The following is a 20,152-nucleotide window of genomic DNA, read 5'->3' as shown; positions in this document are numbered from 1 at the left end:
GAGAGTGTAAAAACAACAACAACATCACAAAAAAACAGGTATTATGAAAATCTTTTTTGATCTTGTGGGCCACCTGAAAGTGTGTCAGGTACCTTCAGGAGTCCCTGGACCACATTTGTGAACCACTGGTATAGATTTACTGAAACTCTTACAAAATAGAGGTGGGATAAAAGATATTCTAGAGGGATGGATCCAGAACAACTGCCATGAGGACAGGAGAGAACTTAAATCATGATGTTAGGAAGTTGAGAATAGAATTTCCCGGTGAGATAGGTAGGATTGGGATGGGCAGCACTATTTCAGGTAGGATAAATTGATCACTCTGTCTGCTTTATCTTATAACTAGAGGCCCGGTGCATGAATTTGTGCACCAGTGGGGTCCCTCAGCCTGGTCTGCGGGATTGGGCCGGAACCGGCTCTCCGATATCCCGGGGGGCTCCGGATTGCGAGAGGGTGCAGGCCAGGCTGAGGGACCCCACTGGTACACGATCGGGGCTGGGGAGGGATGTGGGAGGTTGGCCAGCCGGGAGGGATTGCGGGAGGGCTCCAGGGTATGTCTAGCCTGTCTCGCTCAGTCCTGATCGGCCAGACCCCAGCAGCAAGCTAACCTACCGGTCGGAGTGTCTGCCCCCTGGTGGTCAGTGCACGTCATAGTGAGCAGTTGGGCGGCCTTAGCATATCATTAGCATTTTATGCTTTGATTGGTTGAATGGCCTACTGGATGACCGGACACTTAGCATATTAGGCTTTTATTATATAGGATTATCTAAATTATAAGATGCTGGTATAACAAGCCAAATGCAAATTTATAGTGAGAAATATCATAAGGAAGTAGACTAGAATGTTTTTTTGAATTGTAGACCCCTTAACCTTTTCGTTATTGAAAGATAGTTGTGGACTTTCTCAAACTCTGATGAATGTAGTTCCTTTCAAAATTATGCATGCAATCACAGGTTAGTCCAGTGATGGCGAACCTTTTGAGCTCGGCGTGTCAGCATTTTGAAAAACCCTAACTTAACTCTGGTGCTGTGTCACATATAGAAATTTTTTGATATTTGCAACCATAGTAAAACAAAGACTTATATTTTTGATATTTATTTTATATATTTAAATGCCATTTAACAAAGAAAAATCAACCCAAAAAATGAGTTCACGTGTCACCTCTGACACGTGTGTCATAGGTTCGCCATCACTGGGTTAGTTGGAAGGGAGGGTTATGGTTCATGATTCACACAAAGTACTGTCCATCAGTCTGCTACTGCCTGTCCCCACCCTGTTCTGTGGCTTGGTGAGCTTTGAATCAGAAATTTTCCTGTTGGCTGGTTACCCCTAACTCTTCTTGCCAAAACCATTCTGCAAACACACACACACACACACACACACACACACACACAGACAGTTATATGCTTGATCTTAATTTTTTTTTTTTTTTTGGACTCCATGAATACTCCCAAATATTGCTAACATTCTTTAGAGAGCATGTTTGTAGTACGATTAATTGTGTAATACTAGTATCTTTCTTTTTATGTTTTAACACTTGCTCTATTTGTGGTCACCTTGATTCAACTTGTTTCCTAGGCAGTATTTTGAAACAAATTCCTCCTAGTGATAGTTAAACACATCCTTTTTTTTTATTTGGCTATGTAGTACTTTTACTCTTAGAATAAATTTGGGAGCAGTTGTTTTGTCTGCGTGCTTACTAGAGATACTTCTTTCAAAAAGTTTGGCCATCAGAAGAAGGAAGTTGTTAGAAGAATTTTGGAGAATTTTTTTTATAGGGGAAGTTTAAGTGTGCTTTTAGGCAGAGAAGTAGCTGGTGGAGTAAGAGATTATTTTGGAGAGAGTGAAGCAGCAGAGCCTTGGAGATGGGTAGGAATGGAATCATAGCACAGAGTAAAGAGGAAAGCACAAAGATACCATGACTTTTTACTCAAATAGGGACAGGAAGATGAATGAGAATACCAAAAATTAAAATTGAAAATTGAAAGGAGAGTAGAGTTGGTTAAGGACAGATACTTCTGTCAAATGTCCTAGGTCTTTTCTGTAAAGTACATCATAAAGAATCTTGAAAGCTGAGCTGGGAGTATATAATTATAACATGGGCAACAAGGAGTTATGGTAGATCCCTCATTGGGGAAATAACAAGAAAACAGTTTTATATTAATTTATTCATGGAAGAACATATTGGGGAGATGGTAATACCCTAAAACAGCAAGGTTGATAAGGTTAATTGAAATGAACTGGATGCTGCTGGATAGGAATGTAGGACATTGAGACTGAAGAGAAGGACAAGTTCATTCTAAGGAATCAATCACCTTCTTTTCTGGGAGTTGGGTAGACCAAAATTTGTAAACAAAATAAAATATTTATTCATTACCTACTGGGTCTGGCAACATTATTTTAGGTACAATTACATTTGTTGTATCACTTTTTAACATTGAGTCTGGAAGAAAGACGTCGAGGAGAATAGCAGGTTTGGAAGCAAAATATAAACGAGAGATATACATGATAAATTTGTAATTCTGCTTAAGTCCTGTGCTTCAACCATGAAGCCTTTTGCAGTTATATCAAATCTGATTAATTTCTCACTTTCATTCCTGCCCTTATACCCTGTTCCATTCATTTAGGTTGAGCCCAACATGTGCTGTCTTGAATTAGTTTATTTATTTATTTATTTATGCTAATGCATCAAAATTCCCCATTTACATGTGAAGAACTTTGAAAAGGAGACTATTTATTTAAAATTTTATTTTTCAATTATACTTTACATTATCATTTTGTGTTAGTTTCAGGTTACAGTGTAGTGGTTAGACAATCATATACTTTACAAGTGATCCCCTGGTATTTCAAGTACCCACCTGGCACCATACCTAGTTATTACAGTATTATTGATTATATTCCCTATGCTGCACTTTACATCATCCCCATTGATTATTTTGTAACTACCAATCCTCTTAATCCTTTCACCTTTTTACCCAGCCTCCGAATCCCTCTCCCCTCTTGTAGCCATTAGTCTGGTCTCTGTATCTATAAATCTTTTCCTGTTTTGTTTGTTCCTTTATTTTGTTCTTTAGAGTCCACATATAAGTGAAATCATATGGCATTTGTCTTTCTCTGCCTGACTTATTTCACTTAGTATAATACTCTCTAGGTCCATCCATGCTGTCACAAATTGTAAGATTTCATTCTTTTTTATGGCTAATATTCCATTGTATATATGTCCCACTCTTTTTATATCCACTCATCTGCTGATGGGTACTAGGGTTGCTTTTCCATATTTTTTTTTCCATATCTTGGCTTCTGTAAAAATGCTGCAGTGAATATAGGGGTGCATATATACTTCCAAATTAGTGTTTTGGGTTTCTTTGGATATATGCTCAGAAGTGAAATCTCTGGGTCACAAGGCAGTTCCGTTTTTAATTTTTGAGTACCCTCCACTGTTTTATTTTTATTTATTTATTTATTTTTTAAAAAATATATTTTATTGATTTTTTACAGAGAGGAAGGGAGAAGGATAGAGAGTTAGAAACATCGATGATAGAGAAACATCGATCAGCTGCCTCCTGCACACCTCCTACTGGGGATGTGCCCGCAACCAAGGTACATGCCCTTGACCGGAATCGAACCCGGGACCCTTCAGTCCGCAGGCTGACGCTCTATCCACTGAGCCAAACCAGTTAGGGCACCCTCCATTGTTTTACATAGTGGCCGCACCAATCTGCATTCCCACCAACAGTTTCTCTTTTTCACATCCTCACCAACACTTGTTTGTTGATTTGTAGATGATAGGTATTCTGTCAGGTATGAGATGATACCTGATTGCGGTTTTAATTTGCATTTCTCTGATGATTAGTGACATTAAACATCTTTTCATATGTCTGTTGGCCATCTGTATGTCCTCTTTGGAGAAGTGTATATTCAGGTCCTCTCCTTACTTTTTAATTGGATTGTTTGTTTGTTTGTTTTGGGGGGTTATATGAGTTTTTTAATAAATAAGTTCTTTAAAAATAAGGGGTATTAGCCTGGTCAGTGTGGCTCAGTGGTTGAGCATTGACCTATGAACCAGGTTGTGGGCTTGGTCCCCAGTGGGGGACGTATGCGAGGTAGTCAATTGGTGATGTTTTTATCTCTCTCTCCCTCTTCCTTTCTATATGAAATCAATAAAATATATTTAAAAAATAAAGTTAAAATAAGGGTATTAGCTGCTTATTGGATATATCATTGGTGAATATCTTCTTCCATTCAGTAGGTTGACTTTTCGTTTTGTTGATGAAGGAGACCTTATATTTAGAATCTGTTCTCAGTGTCTAGCATTATGCTTTACACATATTAGAATCTCAGTAAATTTAAAGCTTTTGTTGTGTTATTTTAGACTGAATTTTAGCATATGGCAGGCACTTACTGACTGTTGAATAAATAAGTAAAGCTGTTATGGAAAGTACCAAAAAAGAATATCTTATTTTCAAATATCAAGATAATGTATAGATTAGTTTTTAAATTGAATTTATTGGGGTGACATTGGCAAATAAAATTATAAAGGTTTCAAGTACACAGTTCTGTAATACATCATCTGTATATTGTGTGTTCACCAGCCCAAATCAAGTCTCCTTTCAGCACCATTTGTCACTCTCTCCTATCCCCCCGCACCCCCCTTGACTCTCCTTTCCCTCTGATAATCACGATATTGTTGTCTGTGTCTATGGGTGTTGTGTGTGTGTGTTTTGCTTAATCCCTTCACCTTTTTTACCCAGCCCCCAAACCAAGACAGTTCTTTCTTTCATTTTTTTTAATCAGAAATAGTGAAATAAGTCTTGAAAAAGAAAGAATTATTCTGTGTTCTGGGCTTGAGTTATTAGTATTAGAATTAAGGAAAAGAATTTTTCATACAGAGAAGTCTATTTATGTTTAAGGTTGGGAAAACATCAGAATAATTATGAGATATATTTTAGAACTAGCAAGAAAGAACCAGCTTTGACCATGGTAAGGGGTGAGGAAGTATTGATACTGTAGCACTCAAAAGTTTTCTAAGGATGCCGAGGAAGAAGTTACATGAGTGTAGAGGGAAGATATGACATGGGAGTCTTGCCTGCCAGCTTCCCCACTCTCATAGTGGGAGACCCCGAGGGAGCTTTAATCGGTGGGTGAGTCTTAGAGTTTAAGTGGAGAAATGTCTGGGTTTAGTCAAATCTTATGAAAGAAGGATGGGTAGGGTGTTTGTGACAGTGTTAATGGCAGCTCTGGTTTAGTAGTAAGAGCAGCATTGAAATTTACCCCTCAAAGGTAGGCATGAGGTTTCACATGGGTCTAGGTAAAATAGTAAAACAAGTGATGAGGAAGAAACCAGCAGTTATATATTTTTTTTTATTTTAAAATTAATTATATTTTTAATCCTCACCTGAGAATATGTTTGTATTGATTTTAGAGAGAGAAGAAGAGAAAGGAGAGAGAGAGAAAAACATTGATGTCAGAGAAACATCGATCAGTTGCCATCCTGTATGCGCCCCAGCCGGGAATTGAACCCGAGACCTTTTGTGCATGGGATGATGCTTCAACCAACTGAGCCACACTGACCAGGGCTATTTTTGTTTTTTAAGAAATTACCATACTTCCTAGTTTATTGTTTTCATGTTGCTTTAATAAATATGTTTTGAAAATCTAGCAAACCAATCTTTCCAAATATCACCCAGGTGTAGATGCTTGCTTTGATTAATTACATTTCATTTTACATAGGTGAAAAGTAAAACTTTTCTTTTAAAGAGAACTTCATTTTCTTTTTTATTTATTTTTTATTTTTTTATTTTTTTATTTTTATTTTAATTAAATTTTTATTGTTCAGATTACATTTATTCCTCTTCCCCTCCCCCATAACTCCCCTCCTTCCAGTTCCCGCCCCACCCTCCGCCCTCACTCCCCACCCACTGTCCTCATCCATAGGTGCACGATTTTTGTCCAGTCTCTTCCCGAATCTCCCATTCCCCTTTCCCCCCCAAGAATAGTCAGTCCATTCCCTTTCTATGTCCCTGATTCATTATAATCACCAGTTCATTCTGTACATCAGATTATTTATTCACTTGATTCTTAGATTCACTTGTTGATAGATGCATGTTTGTTGTTCACAATTTGTATCTTTACCTTTTTCTTCTTCCTCTTCTTAAAGGATACCTTTCAGTATTTCGTGTAATACTGGTTTAGTGGTGATGAACTCCTTTAGCTTTTCCTTATCTGTGAAGCTCTTTATCTGACCTTCAATTCTGAATGATAGCTTTGCTGGATAAAGTAATCTTGGTTGTAGGTTCTTGGTATTCAGCACTTTGAATATTTCTTGCCATTCCCTTCTGGCCTGCAAAGTTTCTGTTGAGAAATCAGCTGACAGTCATATGGGTATTCCCTTGTAGGTAATTGAGTCTCTTTCTCTTGCTGCTTTTAAGATTCTCTCTTTGTCTTTTGCTCTTGGCATTTTAATTATGATGTGTCTTGGTGTGGTCCTCTTTGGATTCCTTTTGTTTGGGGTTCTCTGCGCTTCTTGGACCTGTAAGTCCATTTCTTTCACCAGGTGGGGGAAGTTTTCTGCCATTATTTCTTGAAATAGGTTTTCAATATCTTGCTGTCTCTCATCTTCTGGCACTCCTATAATTCTGATATTAGTCCGCTTGAAGCTGTCCCAGAGGCTCCTTACACTATCTTCACACTTTCGGATTCTTTTTTCATTTTGCTTTTCCAGTTGGGTGTTTTTTGTCAAATCTTTGGTTTGATTCTTGTGCTCCTCTGGTCTGCTATTGAGTATAATATTCTTTATTTCAGTCCGTGTATGCTTACTTTCTAATTTCTTTATCGTAGCATCGAGGGTCTCATTAGTTTTCGTGAGGCTCTGCTCAAGTTTATTGCAAGCCCTCAAAATTGCGATTTTTAACTCCATATCCTCCATTTCTGTCATGTTTTTTTGTCTCCGCATCTTTTATGCTTTCTTGGTGCACCCCCTTGTGGTCTTTGTGCGCAGTCTTGTTCTAGCCAAGCCTTAATTGTTGTAGTTAACACTAGAGGAATTTGACCACCAGGCCGACTGGCTGTGGGAATCAGCTGTGTGGAAAACTTCAGTCCTCTGGGGAGGTGTTAATCTAGCCTTTGCCTGAGGCAATCGGCAAATGGCTCTGAGCAGGGCTTGGGCGGGGCGGGCTCAACAGGGCGGGGGGAGGGAGCAGCTATGGCTGCTCTCAGTCTGTCCCCAGGGACTCTGCCTCTCTGTCCCCGCAACCGCTGCAAACCTCGGAGGGACCGTAGCCAGACAGTCCCGCTTCTCCCGTTTGAGCCTGGGTCCCTAGAGACTCGCCCGGATCTGTAGCCCAGAGTCTGAGACTCCCTCCTGATTGAAAACGACAACCGCGCCCTCAGCCACCAGCCCGCTTTGCATGCGCACCACCGCACCACCGTACCTTTAAATTTTCCACACTGCGCCTCCTCTGGGCCTCGTAATGCTGTTGTTTTTCCTTCTAGTTGAAGAGTCTCTCCTCAGCCAGCCTTCCTGTGGTTCTGGTTGATGTCCGTTCCGTCTTTTAGTTGTATTTTTGAAGTGGTTGTTTGCGGCCGCAGTCTCCGGTGTTTACCTATGCCGCCATCTTCGATTCTCCATTTTCTTTTAAAGATAGTTCTCAAGAAAAGAGTAGGTAACTTATGGATGAATTAGTGTCTTTTTTGTTGTGCTTCTTCAGACTTTTTGTAACTCACTTTTTCTAGCTGTCTTATTATTATACCTATCACTTAAAGTTTTTGTATTTACTGACTTCTTTTCTTTACACCTTAGGCTGGACCATATACAATGTGTAGTTGATTATGTTATATATAGAGGAGATTACTTTATTCTATTTATCAGCAATAGCCTATTGGAGCATTCTAAAAATGTAACTTGCTATGTGCCTATTAACATTCATAATGCTTTGATCCATTGATATATCTAGATTTGGGTCTGCTTTCACAATGTTAACAGTGTGCCCTGTATTTGAAAATGCAAGTACTACTTTCTGTATATGTCAAAATAACTAATAGGCTCAGATACATTGTATTAATCTTGTTCACTGCATATAAAGGCTCATCCTTGGTTTGTGAATAATTGGTATTTCGGAACTTACTTGTGCATTTACCTTATGCTCCACTTGATACTTTTTCTAAAAAGTGTTCCTGTTTCCCCTGTTTCTTATTGCCTCGTGCTATATTTTCATGGTTTCTTTGCAATCTGTAAGCTGACAGAAGTGTTGGAACTACTTTAGTGCTACTGCAAGATAGGACAGAGCAGTTCAACAGATGCTTATAGATGGTCTGCTATCATTTCTCCTTGTCTCATATTTAGCCCAAGTTTGTCACTTTTAGTTCCCATCACTTCAGATGGTAATAACATGTTTGAATGCTCCAAATAATGATACCAAAAGAAGCTATAAAAAATGATCACTAGTGTTCTATAACCTGATGTAATTATTGGCTGAATAATCATTTACATCATGTTTTTGTGCCAAGGTTCTCCTTGATTTGCGATTCTCATACTGCCTACATTCTAGGGATTTATGAAAGCTTTCAGTTCCTTATTTTATTAGTCTGAAATCCCTGGTTTATGTTGCATTTTCCTCATGAATCTCACACACTGTATCTTCCAACTTTACACAATAAATCTGTAAGATGTTTATAATCTTTTGCATCTTTTAAAGTGTATTTTATTTATTTATTTAATATTAATGTTTTATTTAAATTCTTTGTTGTTTAAAGTATTACATATGTCTCCTTTTTCTCCCATTGACCTCACACCAGCTGTTCCCACATCCCAGCACATGCCCTCACCCCCTTACTTTCTGTGTCCATTGGTTATGCTTATATGCATACATATCATCTAAGTCCTTTGATTGATCTCTTACCCCCCTTCCCTGTGAGGTTGGATAGTCTGTTCGATGCTTCTATGTCTTTGGATCTGTTTTTGTTAAGCAGTTTATGTTGTTCAATATATTCCACAATGAGTGAGATCATGTGATATTTATCGTTCTCTGACTGGCTTATTTTGCTTAGCATAATGCTCTCCAGGTCCATTCCTGCTGTTGCAAGTGGTAAGAGTTCCTTCTTTTTTATAGCGGCGTAGTATTCCATTGTGTAGATGTACCACAGTTTTTTAATCCCCTCATCTGCTGATGGGCACTTACGCTTTAAAGTGTATTTTTAAAAATGTAATCATTAGCACATTTTACTTCCTGGATTATTATCAAGGATTTTTTTTTAAAGCTTATGAACAACATAAACTTATTTCTCATGTTCTGGAGGCTGGAAGTTTTAGATCAGGATGCCTGCATGATAGGGTGAGGGGCCTCTTCCAGATGAATCTTCTGGTGTCCTCACGTGGTGCAAGGGTCAAGTGTTTTTTAAAATATGTAATCTTTAAAATTTTTAAATATTTTTATTGATTTCAGAGAGGAAGGGAAAGAAGGGGCCGGGGGAGAGAGAGAGAGAAAGAGTGAAACAGAAACATCAATGATGAGAGAGAACACTGATTGGCTCCTTTCTGCATGCCCCACATTGGGGATTGAGTCCGCAACCCAGGCATGTGCTGAGAATCAAACTGTGATCTCCTGGTTCCTAGGTTGACATGCAACCACTGAGCCACGCTGGCTGGGTACAGAGATCAAGCATTTTTAATATTTCAACTCATAGCTTCTTGAGTTGAAAGTTTTTTAGTTTTAAGATTCTTCTGTTTTCATTTCAAAGATGGATTGAAAATGTGGCAGTGGATGACTGAACACCATCAATTCCTTAGAATTGACACTACCATTAGTGACCTTAGAACCCTGTGTACATTAAAACCTCATATAAGGGACTAATTCAGGGGAGGGGTGTCTGTTAAAGCTGAAAGTCCATTCTATATAATAAAAGGCAAATATGCAAATTGTACCTTCAACCCGAAGTTCAACCAGGGGGCGGGGCCGGCCAGCCAACAGCCTGCAACCCCTCCCCTGGCCAGCCCCGCCCTGATCACCCCCCCAATCGGGGGCGGGGCCGGCTAACCTCCTGCAGCCCCTCCCCCCAGCTGGCCCAGACCAATCAGCCCCGATTGGGGCTTGCTGGCCAGACCCCACCCTCGTGCTCCAGGCCTCTAGTTATATAATAAAGTATGTTTTCCAAATGGGTATATTAAAAATTTGACAAATTAGTTAATTTATCTGTTTTTACTTATATAGACACATTTGTGTCATTAAAATTAAGTATGTGTGAAAAGTTTAATTTCACAGAAAAGTTTCCTGCATGTATTACAGTAATTTCAAATATATACTGAATAGGTCTGATAAGTGAGTCTACTCACCAGTCACTGTGAGTAAACACATGCACATGGCTAGGGCGTGGCTTAGCATAGGCCAGAACATCATCCAGCACAAGCTAAAACTGCAGTAGGAAGTCACACCACTGCCACTCAAGATAACAGAACCAGTTCCTACTTGAGTGGTGGGTGTGATCATTCACTACACATTGTTTATGAGCGGTGACTCTTGGATTTAATATATAGACTATAGTTGTAGATATGTAATATTTACATCGGTGAAATTACTACAGTTCTTTTACTATAACATATGGCCTATTTGCTAAAGTTTGTTAAAAATAACAGTGAGTTAACAAAAAAAATAACCTGTTAATTATAAGCAAATCTTGGTTAAAAGCATTTTAAAATTAATAGGATGTTAATTTTCATCTATGACTTATGGATTGGAAATTTTGTCTGTTGAATCCAGAGTCCATTAAATCTAGGTCAACAAAATTGAGGGTTTACTGTATTCTTTTTTAGGACAAACAGCTCTTCATATCTGTGAAAACTGATATCTGAATATAGATAATATTGTTGATATCTTAATTTTCTTGTAGTAGTTCTATATTTATTGTGTAGTTAACACCACGCCTTGCACATAGCAGGCAGCCTAAAACCATATGCAGTTCCATAAACATACTTGGTAATGGTTTATTGGAGAAGCCAGGAAAATACTGGTTAAAAGTATTGTGCTTAAAGGTAATTGGATTTTCATTATTTGTCTTACCTTTCTTTTGATGTGATTACCTTTTAGAATTTTGTTGTTTTCCTGGTATTTTGTAAATTGAGAGACAGCCCATTGTGAAGTCAAAATACTCCTTTTATCGCCGACTATTTTGTTGATTTTTTTTGGATTTAACCTTTTTAGTGCGCTTTTAATTTTAACATCACTTTTCTTAAATGTGGGAATGAAATTGATGTTTCTGTTGACTTCCACTTTATTCTGGTAGGTCTTATAATCATCTTTTCCCAAGACTTCTTTATTACTTTTTTCCAGATAATTGTTTGTAAAATCTTAGTTTATATACTCTTGATTCTTATTTTTCAGTTACCTATAAATGAATTCTTCAATGAGCTATTTACTTGCATACACTCATAGATTATCCAGGGAGCCATATTTATGTAGGGTTAGCAAAGGATTAAACATGCAGTGTTGTTTTGGGGTTTTGTTTTTTTTTTGTCACAATGGACTTTATTTCTAAAATGGGCTTTCTTTTTTTTAACAGATAAGTGTTAAGCAGGAAATTACTTTTACTGATGTATCTGAGCAACTGATGAGAGACAAAAAACAAATCAGAGAGCCAGTAGACTTACAGAAAAAGAAGAAACGGAAGCAACGTTCTCCTGCAAAAGTAAGAATATATTAAGGTGGTGGTCCCTAACCTATTAATCCCAAACTGTTGGTTAATCACATGGGCAGGAATGTGACTGGTCCATAAGGCAGCTGTATAAAGTATCATGTGGGTTAGTAAAGTTGGAATGTTGCATCAGCTTCACTAGGAGGAAGGGGTGCATGCCTGCATGGAGGTGGTGGGCCATTGCTTTAAATTTTTTCACTTTGCTTTCACTATGTCTTTTTTCTAAAAGCAAACTTTTCTTCCCCTTTGTCTCTCTCTTTAAAATCTGGCAGATGGTATGCAGTGGTCTGCTTTTCATTTATATTAATTTTACTTATTTTAACATTACGGTTTTAGGAAAATTTAGTATCGATTTTTCATCAGAAAAAGGTTATAAAATACCTGTATTAGAATAGAATGTAAGCCTAGCCAATGTGGCTCAGTGGTTGAGCGTTGACCTATAAACCAGGAGGTCACAGTTCAATTCCCAGTCAGGGCACAGGCACATGCCTGAGTTTTGGGCTCAATCTGAGTAGGGGGCCTGCAGGAGGCAGCCGATGAATGATTCTCTCTCATCATTGATGTTTCTCTCTCCCTCCCCCTCTCCTTTCCTCTCTGAAACCAATAAAAAGTATGTATATGAATAGAATGTAAGCTTCATGAGGACAGGGACTTCATTTTTTTCACAGGTATATCCCAAGAGCCTGGAATAGTAGGCACAAAAGATACTCAATAAATACTTTTTGGGTATACTTTCCTCATATAGTGAAGAAGGCTTTTTAAAATAGATCATATTATAACATGACCTCTTTATTTTTTGATGGCTAATTGTTTTTGCATATGTGATTTAAATTATAATTATCATTTATATATTTGTACTAGAGGCCCGGTGCACGAAATTCATGCACAGAGGGGGGCTTTCCCTCAGCCCAGCTTGCACCCACTCCAGTTGGACACCCCTTTCACAATCTGGGACCGCTGGCCCCTAACCACTCACCTGCCTGCCTGCCTGATTGCCCCTAACCCCTCTGCCTGCCTGCCTGATCGCCCCTAACCTCTCTGCCTGCCTGATCACCCCTAACTGCCTCTGCCTGCCTGCCTGATCACCCCTAACTGCCCTCCCCTGCCATCCTGATTGAGCCCCTAACTGCCCTCCCCTGCCGTCCTGATATCGCCCCTGCTGCCCTCCCCTGCCAGCCTGGTTGCCCCCAACTACCTTCCCCTGCCGGCCTGATCTTGCCCCTAACTGTTCTCCCCTGCTGGCCTGACCGCCCCTAACTGCCTCTGCCTGCCTGATCGCCCCTAACTGCCCTCCCCTGCCAGCCTGATCTTGCCCCTAACTGCCCTTCCCTGCTGGCCTGATCACCCCTAACTGCCCTCTCCTGCCAACCTGATCTCCCAACTGCCCTCCCCTGCAGGCCTGATCTTGCCCCCAACTGCCCTCCTTTGCCAGCCAATTTGGTTCTGATTAGTCAATTTCTATGCCAGTCAGTGTCAAAAGCTCCGCCTCCTAAGCAGCCATTGGCTCCTTACATTCACCCAGATTTGGTTCTGATTGGTCAGTTTCTATGCCAGCCATCATCTCTGGGCCTATCAACGGGGCCTGATCAGAAAGGTGGGTCTGATCAGCAGCCCTAGTGAAGGCCTGAGAAATGGAGGCCCAGCTGTTGGCCTGGCCAGGAGAGAAAAAGAGGCAAGTTCTGATCAACGGCTGCCACAGAGGCTATGGATCAGACCCTGCCTCTCTCTCTGCAGGCCTCTCTCCTGGCCTGATCCGCAGCCCCCTAGGCAGTCAGTGCTGGGTCGGGGCACCTACAGTGGCCCCAGTCAGTGCTGGGTCGCTATGGCAACCCAGCACTGACTTCCGGTCTGGTGGAGCCTTCGGTCATTACAACCCTGTCTCTTTATTATATAGATACTTTTGGACTCCCAGTGGTATGCTGAAACCAGTTGGTACTGGCTTGCCAGAGCTAATTGCTAAGTTTTCAGGAATTTTGCAAGCCAGGGCTAAAACCATTGGTAGATTAAAATTAGCCACTGTGAGAATAATTACACCACGGAAATCATTAAACCCTTCCCAGCCCCATGACTTCTTAACCTGTTGTTAAACATTTACCTACATACCACTGCTTTTTGGATACATAAGTGTGCCTCTTTGAAAAAAGTTTGAAAAGTACAGAGATTAAAATAACCCATAGTCATGTTTCCTAGAGATAACTACCTTAGTTTTCTGCCATATTCCCTTTCTTTTTTCAAATTTGTAGATATGTAGAATTTCCAGATTTTTAACACTTGAAGTGTGTAAGCTATTTTTACATTTAAAGTTATTAATGGTTTTATAAGGATATTATTCGCTACATAATTTTATTTTGTCATATGGTGATGCTCACAGCCTATGGTTTGCATCCCATGTATGATTTGGGCAGCCAGGTACACCTAATTGTGCCTTCCACCCCCCACAGTTGGCTGGTGAGGCTCTATGGGGCCTTTGGTGGTGATGTTGGCTCCTTTGACCTACATTTGGACACCACACCCTAGTCTAAAGGCCCAGGCACTAACCCCCTGCTACTGTCCTGGCCAGACTTGGCTTTAGCATCAGCTGCCCCATGCATCTTGCCCAGATCTTCAAGACTTCCACACTGTGTGGACTCTTACAGGCAACAGATGGCCCCTTCGGTAGTTGCCTGGGTCATAGCAGCCCCAAACCTTTCCTCGGGATATGCCTGCAGGATGTATGTCGTACCCATGGCCAGCACTTGTGCCTCTGTGATGCCCTCACAGCCTATACGGCAGCCTGCCAGGAGACTGGGATCCCCATGGTACCCTGGAGCGGCCCACACTACCATGAGTGCTCTTGCTGGGTCTGAGATACATCCAAGCAGGTTGTGGCCTGACAGGAAGGGCCTTGTCTCCTGAGGGGGGGATCAGAAAAGTCCTAACATATGAATGGATTTGGCTGAGGAGAGTGTATGGGAAGAAAATCCAAGGGAAAGGGAACTGTGATTGCAAAGATCTGGAGGTTGGAAAATATCAATGGGAAGCTACCCTGACTGGGGCAGGAAGTAATCAGATTATGTGAACCCTGAGAAGAAGAAAAAGGACACCTACTAAGAAGGGCTCCTGGTCGCTAATTGAGCTCAAAGAAAAAAAGCAGCCTTTTTTGCACAAGGGCCTCTTACAGAGTGCACTTCACGGAGAAGCCTCTGCACATTAAACTGCCTGCCTGCCTACACTGTCTACATAATATTCTTTTGATGTATCACATGATATTCAATGATTGCTTTGTTGTTGGAAAGTTGTATTCTCTTTGTCTTCATTTTAAATCATGCTGGACTTCAAATGTTTGTATATAGATATTTGTGCACTCCTGAATGATAGGGCATGAACTTAAAAATTTAAAAAAATATATATTTATTGATTTCAGAGAGGACGGGAGAGGGAGAAAGAGAAACATCAATGATGAGAGTGAATCATTGATTGGCTGCCTCCTGCATGCCCCACACTTGGGGATCGAGCCTGAAACCTGGACATGTGCCCTGACTGGGAATCGATCCGTTGATGCTCAACGGCTGAGCCACATTATCTAGGCATAAAAAGGTTTCTTGATAATGTTACTCCTTCCAGAAATGTACCAGTTGCTACCTGCAGTGGCCTGAGGTGTGTCTGTCCACATTTTCGTCAGCCTTGAGTATGAGACTTTTGCTTTTTTGTAGTTTAGGATGGACATCTCAGTATAGTTTAAATTTTATTTTCTTTAGTTACCGGTCATACTAAATTTGTTGGGTGGTGTGTGTTTTTTTTTCATAATCATTGGCATTTTATATTTCATGTTTTCTGAAATCTCTCCCTCCTCTTTTCTTGGGGTTAATGTTTTTCTGAGCAACTTATATGATACTTTTTGTTTTTTACGTTAACGAATAAATCAGGTTCTCCATTATAGAACAATACCAGGTTTGGAGGGAAAAACAAATTTCTAAAATGATTGTGATAGTGATTATGCTACTTTGGGTTCACTGCTGATCTATGAGGAATTTATTTCAAGTCTAAAAACACCATAATATATGTAAATGCTACATTTTCTTTGGTATTTTATTACCATGTTTTTCTGGTACTATTCTTGAGTATTATGTGTTCTGAAATTCTGACTAAAACACAGACTATTATAGTAGAGTGTATTTGGTAGTTTGTTCTAGGTGTTTCTAAGTATAGATCAGATTTTTAGAGAGTTTAAGCTATTTTGCTTTTTATTTGAGATAAATTCGTTTATAATGTATTATTTTAATATCTAAAGGTATTATTTTAGTATTCATATAATCTCTGCAGTTGCTAGATGAAAGATTTGGCCTAGTTTAAGTATATTTTATATAAGAAGGTATTTGGGGCCAGTCTTTTCAGGGAATTCTTAGGGAGGTGAAATGACCAGAAATAATGTATAACAGACAAGGGTGTGAGAATAACAAAATCAATTATTTTAAAATTGTTTTGACATGTTACATATAGTGGGACAGAAGGTGGTTGTGGACTGTTTTTAACACAGGTCTGCAGTCTCCAGATAAATGGTTTTTGTATCTGGAGTTTTGGGACTTTGAGGCATAGCCAATGAGTTATTTTATATTTTCTCAGGCATGTGTTTAAAATTCGTACTTCTGATTTTTCATTAAACTCTTTCTGCCCTTTTGTATGAAAAGCAAGGAAAGCTTATCTCATGTTTATAAATGATTGTGCTGCTTGTTTTATGTTTCTTAAAAATAATTTGAAATTTATCAAAGAATTATAATTTATTATGCTTAGAAGACTCCACTCTACCCCAGCACCTTTCCCAAATCTTGAATTTTGCCATTATGAATACTTTGATATGTGTCACGTTAGATTGGGGATCTCTACAGCAAATACTACTAAAGTAATGTGATAGAATTCCAGTAAAAATATCAGAGCTTCTAATATCCATATAAATGTGGCTCCCTTCCAGATAAGCTTTGTGGTGTGAAGTATTGTATTGATAGATCATCTTCAGCTGCCATGGATTTTAATTGCTTTCTCAGCCTTTGTCATATGGAAAAATTTAGTCATCTTAAGGTAGATTTGATACTTGGAAAGTTGCCAAAATCCATTTGGAATCATGTCTATAAAAGAAGAGGGTAATCAAGTTAGGGAATGTTATCTAGGTCAAGTTATTAGATACTATCATAGAATAAGGTGTTTTATGAAAGTAAATTTTTCACATAATAAAAGCTTGTCACTTTTATTTTTTTTAAATGTATTTTTATTGATTTCAGAGTGGAAAGGAGAGGTAGAGAGAGATAGAAACAACAGTGATGAGAGAGGATCATTGATCGGCTGCCTCCTGCACGCCCCCTACTGGGGATTGATCCCGCAACCACAACCTGGGCATGTACCCTTGAACAGAATTGAACCCAGGACCCTTTAGTCCGAAGGCCAGTGCTCTATCCATTGAGCCAAACTGGCTAGGGCAAAAGCTTGTCACTTTTAAATGTCAGGCTTAATTTTATTTTAGCCACTTTGATGGAAATCTTTAATGTGTTGTTTTCTTTTTAAATATAGTGCATTTGAATATGACTCAGCTTTTAGTTAATGTTGTAAACATTTTTTATGTTATGTATTGTAATAAGTCCTCTGGGAGGACTGAGACATTAGGGCTTTTTCCCCCCTTATCCTGTAAACTATTGATTGCTAGATTTTGTTTCTTGACTGCTTATAATAGCTTAGCTGTCGCATTCCTTAATGATATGCTGTTTATTTTTACATTAGTATACCTATGTGGCCACGTAACATTATATTCCATTGCCCCTTTTAGTCTATTTTGTTTTGTTGTGGATTAGAACTACAGAGCACTAAGGTTATTAGAAATGTGTGAAAAGTCTCAGTGGACTTAATTCCATCTCAGTGCATACTTGTCAGTGGCTCTCCATCTTGGCTCTGCATTAGAATCACCTGTAGAGATTTTCCAGTTATATAATCAGGCCCCATCCCTATTGGTTCTTATTCAGTGATTTCCATTTATACTTTTGAGTCCAAGGTGATTGTGATTTATGTTAAAGCTTGAGAATCTCAAGTCTTGATAGTAGAAGTTTTTGGAGAAAATGAGGTATTATCATCTGACTTTGCTATTGACTTGTTAGGTGCTTAGGAGATAACAATTTCCACCCCAGAAGATTTTATGAGGATTATTGAGTTAACAATGAACTCTAAGAATACTTTTCAGTAAAATATAACAATATTTTCTTAATCCAGTATTGTATTTTATAGGTCTTTCAAAATCCCTAGTAATTTAAAGAAATAGAGCAGGGTACTTTTTAATTACTTCTCCTTATTTTGAAATGTATCTTCTTTTTTACTCTCAACAAATAATTTTCATGTCTATGATATGTCAGGATCTCTTTCCAAATAAAGGAACTGGGTTTGTTTGTTATAACACTGTAGGTAGTCTGAATAAAAATTGATTATTCAAAGTTAGGCTGAACTCAGGAAGGAAGAGCATAGTCCACAAATCAGACTGATTATAAATTATATAGAGAATCCTTTCCTGGCAATTTATTATACATCATTGGTTCCCAGGAAAGATTTGTGATTTAATATAAAAAAGATTTAAAATTGAATGATATAAAATGAGGAAAATTTAATTAAAAGCAGCAGAGAAATAGATATACTAGGCATTTTTTATATATATTGTCCTTATATGCTAACGTGATTGTGGAAGAAGTGGCTTTGAAGATGAAGTACTGATTGTAAGACTGGGGGTGGAAATAGGAAATAATACTTAAGAGAAAAATGAAGAAAATTAGTAAAAGAAGGTGTTAGTATTTTATTTATATAATTTTCCCATGGAGTTATATATACTAAGTAAATAATTTTTTTTCACAGAACTGACCTTCAATTTAAAAATATTTGATTCAAATCTTTCTTTAAAAATGTCACATACATTTCTGACTAATGCTTAGAAAATATGAGAAACAGAGCCTTTTCTAAAATTCAGGGTCGTTATGTTGAACATCTGTTATTGTACCATGCTTATGATACCATGTATTTCATGATCTGGCACTGTCCAAAGCTTCCTATTTAAAAATGAAATTTGGTAATATGTAAAATCTACTACTGAGAGACAATAAAAATCCTGAAGAATGAATGAAAGTGACAATGTGAGGATGGGATTTTAGAGATAACTAAGACGGTTAAAATATGGTGGCTATTGCTCTGGCTGACTTTGTTATTTTATTGTATGACTTTGGGGATGAATTGTTCTTCCATTTCTATTTGGATTTGAAGAATAAAGAGAATTTTAGAAGATCTCTCTTCCTACCCCATTTCAGTAAAATAACTGATAGTAGGTGAGAAATTTAAACTGTTTTCTCTAAATTGTCTTTTGATGGTTTAGAGCACGGGTCCTCAAACTATGGCCCGCGGGCCACATGCAAATACTACAAATATTGTATTTGCTCCCGTTTTGTTTTTTTACTTCAAAATAAGATGTGTGCAGTGTGCATAGGAATTTGTTCATAGTTTTTTTTTTAAACTATAGTCCGGCCCTCCAACGGTCTGAGGGACAGTGAACTGGCCCCCTGTTTAAAAAGTTTGAGAACCCCTGGTTTAGAGATTTAGATTGATTTAAGAATGTATGATAAAATATATAATTGTTATTTTAAAATATGCTTTAATGATTTTAGTAGTTCATAGTTGTAGTATATTTAGCATAGAATGGGAAAATCTCCACCTTTTAAGAGAGCAAAACTTCTCACTGACGGGCGTCAGGTTTCAGTTATTCAGTGGCACTGACACTTGACAGAAAAATCTCTGAATTGAATAGGCAGAGTTTAGTGCTTTGCCTGACTAAATAAAGTTGGCATATTATTTAAGATAAGTCACTATATATGTATAGGTAACTAGCTGGGAATACATTTGGCTCAGAACAAAAACATACCTTCTAATGGACCATGAGATAGAGACACCAGATTAGTTGAGTTCCATTTGACAGTGAAAAATTCTATTTTAAATTTATTAAACAATTAAGAAAAATACCAGCATGTTGAGTATTATTTATACTATTACTAATTTCTCCCCTCTTGATAAAGCCTGAGTACTTGTTCTTTATTATATACCATTTTCTTCAAAAGTATCAGTGACAGGAGGCAAGATAAATCATGTGGAGATATAACAGACACCTTAGAATTTAAATTTCAAATTCTTCAGTTGTAATGTTCTTTTGTTAAAGGGAAAAAGAAAAGCAATCACATTCTACTAAAAGATCTGGAAAGGGGGGTTGTGAACAAGAAAAAAGAAGCTAAATTTATATCAAAGAAGAAAATTTTGCCTGTATCGATTTGCCACTTCTGTTCCACTAAGGGACTTTGTTCTTTGCATACTCACCTCTCTGTGGCACTACTTAGTGACTCAGAAAAATTGAAAAGTACTACTTCTTGCACAAAATTTTTAGAATAAACTGGTAAGCTTGTGAGGATGTTTGGTATGGATAGCA

The 20,152-nt window shown here is 38.4% G+C and overlaps 1 protein-coding gene across 9 annotated transcripts in view; it reads left to right on the top strand.

The window, feature by feature from the left end:
- Positions 1-20,152, top strand: part of ZNF148 (zinc finger protein 148) — a 139,131-nt gene that overhangs the window by 87,708 nt on the left and 31,271 nt on the right. For all 9 annotated transcript variants that reach the window (XM_070406405.1, XM_070406404.1, XM_070406407.1 and 6 more), the window contains one exon: positions 11,551-11,676. In XM_070406405.1, coding sequence (XP_070262506.1) covers positions 11,551-11,676 — 126 coding nt within the window. The remainder of the gene's footprint in view (positions 1-11,550; positions 11,677-20,152) is intronic.

Source organism: Myotis yumanensis, unplaced genomic scaffold (genome assembly GCF_028538775.1).
Source record: "Myotis yumanensis isolate MYYU_CA2020_CCGP unplaced genomic scaffold, mMyoYum1.0.hap1 SCAF_2, whole genome shotgun sequence".
Lineage (NCBI taxonomy): Eukaryota > Metazoa > Chordata > Mammalia > Chiroptera > Vespertilionidae > Myotis > Myotis yumanensis.
This window is presented reverse-complemented; position numbering and strand designations above follow the sequence as displayed.